The 9,642-nt window shown below is 35.1% G+C and overlaps 1 protein-coding gene across 1 annotated transcript; it reads left to right on the top strand.

Annotated features, from left to right (window-relative positions):
• Positions 1-3,100: 3,100 nt before the first annotated feature.
• Positions 3,101-8,288, top strand: LOC124633949 (toll-like receptor 6). Its single transcript, XM_047169332.1, has one exon. It carries the CDS (start codon positions 3,269-3,271, stop codon positions 7,304-7,306), a length of 4,038 nt encoding a protein of 1,345 aa, XP_047025288.1. The 5' UTR covers positions 3,101-3,268; the 3' UTR covers positions 7,307-8,288.
• The last annotated feature ends 1,354 nt before the right edge of the window (positions 8,289-9,642 follow it).

Genomic DNA, 9,642 nt, shown 5'->3' with positions numbered 1-9,642 from the left:
TATGACAAACTCATATTTTTTCTTTATTGTTAACTGAAGAGTTTTTTGTATCAACCCTTCCGAACATAATTCAAGTCCAAAAAATTCTCTCAATTCCGTTCACCAACCAATACTTTACACATCCATTGGGTGGTCCGTACACTAGTATCACGAAATTCAAATTGCCTTATACTTGTTTGTGCATCCAGGCCCCCATAGCTCAATTACGGTACTGGCCAATTATTACATGAACTCTTCCCAAGCGGCTAAGCGTTCCCGTCCACTCTAGTTATGCGTTTCAACTACGAACTCGTAATTACCTATGTTAGCTTTGAATTACACCGTGGGTATTTTTTGGGGTTCGGTTTTTGAATGGATTCCGATTGCTTTTGTTTTTTTTTGTTTGGCTGGATTTGGTTTACAATGGCTCTATGGTGTTCCTTTTTTAAATTATATAAATTTAATTTTTAAAATATTACTTCACAATATTAATATCTTCATGAACAAAATGCTACGTACCTAAAGATGCAGTGACATTAATAAGAATGTGTAAAATCATAAGATTGACATACACCCAATTATGCATATTAGTAGTACTATTAGGAAAAATAAGTATTAATTATTTTATATTTTTTGTAATTATGGAAAAAATTATGGGTAAAAGACCAACCTCTCAAGTATGAGGGCGCGGGTTCGATCCCAGGTCAGGCAAGTACCAATGCAACTTTTCTAAGTTTGTATGTACTTTCTAAGTATATCTTAGACACCATTGGCTGTGTTTCGGATGGCACGTTAAACTGTAGGTCCCAGCTGTCATTGAACATCCTTGGCAGTCGTTACGGGTAGTCAGAAGTCAGTAAGTCTGACACCAGTCTAACCAAGGGGTATCGGGTTGCCCGGGTAACTGGGTTGAGGAGGTCAGATAGGCAGTCGCTTCTTGTAGAGCACTGGTACTCAGCTGAATCCGGTTAGACTGGAAGCCGACCCCAACGTGATTGGGAAAAAGGCTAGGAGGATGATGATGGAAACTGTCACAATATAACGGCATACAATAATTAGATAACTTTAAATTATGATTTAAAAAAATGTGGTTAACTATTTACTGGTATTATCTGCACCTACAGAACCACTAAACTCAAAACCAAATTCTTACCAATAGTTTTTTAAACTATTGAATTATTTATAGGTAAACTGTTGGTAGTTACGGAAAATAATAATGTTGAGTATCCGGTTCTTTGAATCTCGATAAAATTGTTAGCCATCTTTTTTTTCTCTGCTTACATAGTTAAGGCGTTCTGTGTTATTATTGGGATGTTATTAACCTAGTGTTTGGTCAGACCATGTTTTTTCATGGCTATTAACTTGATCTAGATATGGAAACAATGTGGGACTTAATATTCGAGTAAGAACTGATTTATGATATGGTGTAACCTTAATATTTAAATGGAGTTCGCAAAAAAGGCTGTATCGTAAGTTATTATTTTGCAAACAATTTGTTGAAGTATTATCTACAAAACATCACTCACGCCCCCGCTGTAGGTAAACGAATTCAGGATTTTGGGTACAGCATTATTTTTATCTGGAGCAATTAAAATCTGCTGAGATAATATTTCAAGAGTATGAAGTATCCAAATATAACAGATAAAAATTCTCTAAATATTTATCATTACTTTTGTAAGGTATATCTTGTAATTAAATTACAGGTTCATTTATAAAAAAAAAAAAAATATTTGAGGTCAAGGAAAAGCCTTGAAAAATGGAAAAGATCAGCATACAAATATAGTACCTACTCATGTGGTAGTACACTAGGTTATGCAATACCGAAAAATACGCTAACATCCCCAATTAGTACTACCTATTCTATCTTTAAATCTGTCACTTAATCCTTTCAAGTATCTCAGGGACATCGTAACCGCGCCACGTGCGTCACCAACGCGCACACATTACTTATTTATAATTGAAACTTATCACCGACTTCAAAGACGGAAAGAAACATTGTGAGAAATCCCACACGCTCGTTATAATTAATTCTTAGTTTAATCCCATGTGAAGGGTGCCAGGAACACCTGTCATCGGAATGAAATACAATGAATGTAACTGACTGATGAAATGGTACGTTGAGGATTTAATTCACCATGAGATAAGAAAAGATTTTTTAACCGAGATGAGGTGATAACCGTTCTCAAAAACTTTTTCCAGTTGTGTTCTATGGTCTGTTGAATTGTGTTGGTGAATTTGTAGAACCCAAGGTTTGCGTCAATTTCAGCAAGCAATTTTTTTGTCCTTTTATGAAAGTGGCATGATTTTTAAAACATTTAACTGGCTTAAGTGCTTTAAAAAAATGATATCATTTCGCTTCATAAGATGAAGTTGGTACACTTTCCAACACCCACTTAACTAAGAAAAAAGCATTATACATGTGCGCTGTTATACAATACATTATGTAAATGCAATGTCTTACATTTTACCAAAAACTTGGAAAAAGTGAAAAATTCTCAAAAAGACGGTCCCGCTTAAAGAGGTTTTCGTCGACCATAATATGAGAGAACATGTTAACTTTAGAGCCATGTGGTGTCCCAGAAAACTATTTTGCAAGTCTTTTATCCCATTTTCACGAGAACGATCCTGAGTAAAAAGTTTCCCGAACTTGTTTAAGACACAACAGGTGTTCGTAAAATAACAGTATTAGCCCCTTTTTAAAAAGAGTAGGTATTGCTTTAAAAAAGCCAAGTTTTATTCAATGAACAAAAGTTTTTAGAGTGCTACCGTTCATCTTTTAGGCGACTTTCATACAAAATACACTCATGAGAAACATTGACTCTTGTAACTGCTTTAAAGCTAATGTCAAAACCTTAAAAATGTATACAGCGTCCCATTAGAATCAAACTAGAATCCCCAGTGCTAAAGAAAAAGTTGTAGCACAACAACAAGCTCTACGAAACTAGATCTCAGTTTGTTTATAATTAATGCTCGATACACCCGCACGGGAATAATTCAACGGTTTATGCACCCTTGATAATATGAGATGAAGTTTCTTTAGACGCCGGGGCGGCGCGGCAGCGCGGGGCGTACGACGCCGTGGGGCGGAGTTACAGAGCGCCGCTCAGTCGGTGGGCAGCCGCCGGACGCGCCACACGCCTGTCGCTACCGCGCTGAACCCTGGCATGCCACGCGAGTCGCGATGTCGCTTCCAACGCGTGAATATTTATGATGCGATCGACCAATTCGCTCCCTCATAAATGGCACTGCCGACCTCGATGCCTCACCGCAGCTCGTATTTGACCGTAAAATGCTAATAAAACAAACTGTCGTGAAAAGACTCGAGAACCGAACTTTTAATCGAATCATAGTGTACGTGTTGTTCTACTGTCATGCCATCGAGAGGAACTCCGCGGCCGAAATGCCGCACGAGTGCGCGTACCGCAGCCTCGAAGCGGAAACGTCGGAGAACGCGGTACTGTTCTGCAAGATCCGAACCATAAGCAGTTTGGACCACCTGTTACAAAATATCAGTAGGACACATTTCGACGACGTGATATCGTTACACGTCCAGTGCAGTGAAATTTTGTTTTTCGAAAGCACATTGACTGCTCACGCGGAAAAGTCAACGGGAAAACATACAACTCTTTCAAAGCTAAGAGACCTAGTCGTCGATAAATGCAAGATACGACAGATACCGGCACGTGCTTTTGAGAATTTCACCGACTTGAAACGTCTGCACGTGACGACTCACAACAGCGAGTGGTCTGCGATGACAATGGAGTTGCACGAACAGGCCTTTGCGGGATTGAACGAGTTAATCGAACTCGACCTAAGTGACAACAACATCTGGAGCACTAAGACGGAGACTTTCTGTCCTCTCTACAGTTTGAAAACTTTGAACCTGACTAATAATCACTTGCAAAACATAAAGACTATTGGTTTCTCTGATTCACTGAGAGAGCAAAACTTAAGTGTAAGAAGTTGTAATTTAGTTATAGAGGTTCTTGATATGTCGTATAATGACTTAATTGTTTTAACCGGCAATAGTTTGTCAAAGTTACGTTCATTGTCAAAATTGTTGCTACAAAACAACGCAATATCTACCCTAGAAGACGGTGCCTTTGAAGGATTGCTCAGTTTGCAGGTTCTAAATTTATCAAGTAACTTTTTGAGTGATATTCCTCCTGGACTATTTTCTGACTCTAAGACCTTGAATGTTATTAACTTTAGTAATAACACTATAAATACTCTGCCTCCCGGGCTTTTCGAAGGATTAGATCAGTTACAAATATTGGATTTGTCGCATAATGAACTTACTAGTCAGTGGATAAATAAGGGCACATTTTTAGGATTACTTCGTATGGTTATACTCAATCTTTCATATAATAAAATAAATAGAATAGATCGTCACATGTTCCAAAATTTGTATAGTTTGCAGAAATTAAATTTAGAGCATAATGAAATTGCTGCCATAGACGAGCATGCATTCGGCGAGTTGCGAAACTTGCACTCCCTTACACTTTCAAACAATAAACTTGTACACATTCATACACACTTGTTCACAGATTTACACGTCTTACACGAATTGTTCTTAGACAACAATAAAATAAAACACATCGAGGAGAACGCTTTTGATAATATGACAGCTATTGAGGATTTAGGTTTAGGTGACAACTTTTTATCCGCAATGCCTTCATCAATTCGTAAACTGCGATCTTTGAAATCTTTAGATATTGGTAACAACAATATAACACATCTGAATCGTGAAAATTTTAGAGGTTTGTCAGAACTTTTTGGTTTACGCCTAGTTGATAACAAAGTTACATATTTGAATGAAGATACTTTTGAACATTTACCACAACTTCAGCTGCTCAACTTAGCGTCTAATAAAATTAAACATGTGGCTCCGGGATGTTTCAGGAAAAATGAGAATTTAAAACTCTTGAGATTGGATGATAACGAAATATTAAAAATTGATGGAATTTTCAATACTTTAAATAGCTTGGTTTGGCTTAATATGTCAGCAAATAAGTTAACCTTTTTTGACTTCAGAAGTTTCCCTTCGACCCTAGAATGGCTAGATCTCCATAAAAATAATATCGAAAACTTTGTTAATGACGATATGTATTCAATTGTAAATATAAAATTGTTAGATTTAAGTTTAAATAATATAAGTCAAATAACTGTGACATCAATACCAAAATCTGTTGAGAAACTTTATTTGAACGACAACAATATACAAAACATTCAAGTTGGTTCATTTTCTAAGCTACAAAGGCTATCAACTGTAGCGTTAAATAACAATAAACTAGTACAACTCGACATGAACACGTTTAGGTTAGATCAAATAGACGAAGATAGTGATTTACCAGAGTTCTTTATAAGCGGAAACCCATTTGTTTGTGACTGTTCAATGGAATGGATTCAACGCATTAATTATTTGAGTCACAGTCGACAATACCCGCGCGTGTTAGATTTAGATAAAGCCTTTTGTACGCTGGTCCATTCGCGGGCCAAAGAAAAAAAGACGATAATAGACATGTCACCTTCCGACTTTCTCTGTCCGTACGAGAGCCATTGTTTTGCTCTGTGTCATTGTTGTGACTTTGTTGCATGTGACTGTGAAATGATTTGTCCAAATAACTGTAGATGCTATCACGACATAACTTGGAATGCGAACGTTGTAGATTGTTCGTACGCCGGCTATACCGAAGTGCCCGATCGAATTCCAATGGACGCTACCGAAATATATTTAGATGGAAATCACATCAGCCATCTGGGAAATCACGTGTTTATAGGCAAAAAGAAACTCCAAGTTTTATACTTGAACAACACAAAGTTGAAAGAAGTGAATAATCAAACTTTTAAAGGTGTTGATTCTCTCAGAGTTTTGCATTTGGAAAATAATAAGTTAGTAGAGTTAAAGGGGGATGAATTTATTCATCTTAATAATTTAAATGAATTATATTTGGATCACAACGCTATAGTACACGTTGCGAATAATACATTTTCCTCTTTGAAGTCACTTTCGGTTCTTAGAATTGACGATAATAAACTCGTCAACTTTTTTCCTTGGAAATTACTGGCTTCGTCTTCCAAAAGTTTGGCTCACGTTTCTATTGAAGGGAACCAATATTCATGTGACTGTAAGAGTATAGCTGAATTAGATTCGTGGCTTAGGAGAGATCCAGGGGACCCCGAGAAAATGTTGTGTACTGATACAGAAGGAAAACCAACTAAAATAACTATTGCTTCAGTATTGAGCCATTGTAAAGAATATATGGGATCAATAGGTGACCCGACTGTATCTAGAGATGAAATTGTGTCAAAGTCAATATTTCTTCCGGATAATTACTTTGCAGTTATATGTGGCGTTATAATTATCCTTGTGGTAATCTTTTTGATAGGTGCTATATTTTACGCGTTTCGATATGAAATCAGTGACTGGTTGTACACAAAATATGGTGTTCCCCTGTTCAAAGAACAATCTTGTCCGAATGTCGATCATGTGTTGGAAGGTATTCCGAATCACATGTATGACTACTATGTGATATGCAATACCAAAGATACCAATTTCGTATATCATAACATAATGTCAGAGATAGAGTTCAGGAAAATGACCTCCAAAAAGTTTTCTCCTAACGAAGCCTCACTAAACATTCTTACTTTAGACAGCTTCTCAAAATCCTCAAAATTATCTAAACGACTTATTATTGTTCTAACAACGAATTTTATTTGCAACGACCTCTGCGACATCCATTTCAAAAACATATTTTTTAGTTATTTAAAATCTCTGAATCGTAGCGACATGAACAAAGTCATATTTATCAAAGTTGTAGAAAACAACCAAATAAGTGATGAATTGTGTTACGTTTTAGATAAATACAAGAATGTATCTTGGAACGATCCGCGATTCTGGGAGCGATTCATCGCTTTACTCAATTCTACAGACACTATTATCACAGTAAAAGGCTCCGAGAAGAGCGTATTCAAGAAGTCGTTACGTCAGACTCCGACATTGAGATACACGACAATGCCGGTCTCAAACGATAGTTGCTCAAAGCAGAATTTCACAAATTCCTTACAGTATTGTAAGAGGAACGATGGGGAATCGTCTCAGAATGAAAGTTCTCCGTCGTCGGACAACAACACGTACGGGGAAGGGAACAATTCGAACAATAGCTACATGTCGATCGACAACAGGACTTGTCCTCGGTTTAATTATGACCTGAGGCTGTCCCCTAGCAGTGGTCACGTATATTCTAGGGTAGATGATATTTCACCCACTGTTCCGCGCTCTATAACCGGGAGTGCCTCTAATAAGGGGCGCACGTACTTTGTTTGAAGGTAATTGTCGGTATTTGGTTCTCCAGTAAAGTAAGTCTTTCATTTCATTTCCTTTGCACTAAAGCTTGCACTTTTAAAATATTCATACACATTTTGTAATTTATTTATTTATTGTAAATACATTGTTACTTACTGTCGTACATTTTGTCAATTTTCACATACGTAATATAAGCATTACGGGAGTCGAGATGTTTTACAAGAATACGAGTATTTTAATGAAACAATATTTGTACAAAGTTCGTGTGAAAATGTTGAGTCTGATTGTGGTAACATTTTTCAAATATTAAAATTATTATTAATTGTATTAACATAGTTTATTGAAACTGTGGACAAGCTTCACAGATCAGTCACTGTAACGCAACACCAAATAGCTTAAGATGTTTAACGTAATTCCCATACTCACAATTATAAATATTAATGTGTATGGCTGTTTTTGTATGATTTAAAATTGGATGAGTTCATTATTATTTACTTAAAATAAATCTATCGTAAATTGTGTTTATTTATTCCAAAGTGATTGGTTATTATTTGTTTCTAATTTTTATATTACTGAACAAATAAATTATTCTGATTCTGAAACCTTTGAGTAAAAATCTAATATTTTATCTTACTGTTATGTTTTCGTATGATCATTTTGTATTAAATATTAAAAATATATTATTTTTGATTGTACGAAAACGTATATAAGGTATGTTACACTTATTAATGTGCTTACTCATAATTATTATTGTAACAAAAATGTATATAACATATATGTTTGCAATGTTATCGTTTATTGGCTATACTTGGATGTATCGCTTGAGTACCTATTTTAAAATAATTAAGCTAAATCGTGATATTAGATTTAATAATTATAAACTTGAAAATAAATGTAATTTTTGGATTGTAATTATTAGTCATAATGAAAATTATTGTTTTGTATAAAAATGTACAAAGATATCTTGAAAACGTAATAAATTATACTGACGTTTTGATACTTATCCTGTTTTTCATTTACTTAAGAACCTTTCACTTAATTTGGGCAAGAATATTGATAATTACATTGAGTTTTAATAACTTTAACATGAAGCGATCTCTCTGAGAATATAACATGCCATGCTCTTTAATTGTAAAACAACATGGGCATGACATCTTTAGAAGTTTTTCTATGATCACTGAAATTATTTATTGAAAGTAAAGTCTCTATTCATTTAATAACATCAGAATCAAAATAACCATCATACATCCAAACACACACATACACAAAGGGAACAAAACTACAGGAATTGAAGTAAGTAATTTTATAGACCTAAAAATGAAACCTCTATACAAGCTGTTGTTTTGCATCCGTGCCATAGTCAAGGACGTAATAATACTAATGATTCTCAACCCAAATTAACAAAAAAATTGGCATGAAAATTTTTGATTTTATTTTTTTTTCGGAAATTCGTCAATGCCACCTACCCGTTTTCAAACTCGGCGCGTGTGTTACTGGCCTCAAAACTGTGCTGCGCCCTCACACAAACGCAAACACAAAGCATTCGCAACGATCACTCATGAATTTCATTCATAAAATTGGATTATTTCTGAAATACTATGACATTACAATGACATAAAAAGCAGCGCATATTAACTATTTCCCGTTAACTGTAATTCCAATCGATTATTTACGTATTTTATGTCCTCCTCCTGAAGTATGGCACAAATGCAAATCAACACCTTGTATAGATTAACCATCAGATTTTATTAAGATAAAGTCCTATTTTTTAAATATCATTTTGTTGTCTTCTTACAAATAGATTAAGTAAGAGCTTAATCTAATACATTGTAGCAATCATATTTAACTTTTAAAAATATTACTTATATTTATTTTAACAAAATAGTAAAAATGTAATTGACTAGGTTAGTGTCAGAATCTTAACAGAATATTTTTACAACTAAAAATCTATAGTAAAAATTAATTAAAGGGCGTCAAAAAATTGGTCTTCATCTCTGCCAAACGGCAGTGTACCCAATTTGATTAGGTTGATTTTATATACAATCCCGGCAAGCTGTGTGTGGGTAAATAATGCAGCTGAGTTAGTAAGGAATAACATTTTTTAAGAATTTTACCTCTAAAAATAGTCTTTCAAGTCAGTAACTAAATATGGCCCTGTACCTGTGGCCTAACATGGATAGATTGCCTGAAAGATAACATGAATAGGAAGGGAGTGAGTGTATGACGAGTGACAGGGAACAATGGAAGTGGAAGACATATTGTACCGACCCCAAATAAAATTGGGAACAGGGCAGAAGGAAGAAGAAGAAGACCTGTGGCCTAACTATCAACCTAAATATTTGAATATATTATCGAGA

The sequence above is a fragment of the Helicoverpa zea genome, chromosome 10 (genome assembly GCF_022581195.2).
Source record: "Helicoverpa zea isolate HzStark_Cry1AcR chromosome 10, ilHelZeax1.1, whole genome shotgun sequence".
Classification (NCBI taxonomy): Eukaryota; Metazoa; Arthropoda; class Insecta; order Lepidoptera; family Noctuidae; genus Helicoverpa; species Helicoverpa zea.
This window is presented reverse-complemented; position numbering and strand designations above follow the sequence as displayed.

Coding starts and splice junctions, on each gene's coding strand:
- LOC124633949 (XM_047169332.1), top strand. CDS start 3,269: ATGCTAATAAAACAAACTGTCGTGAAAAGACTCGAGAACCGAACTTTT.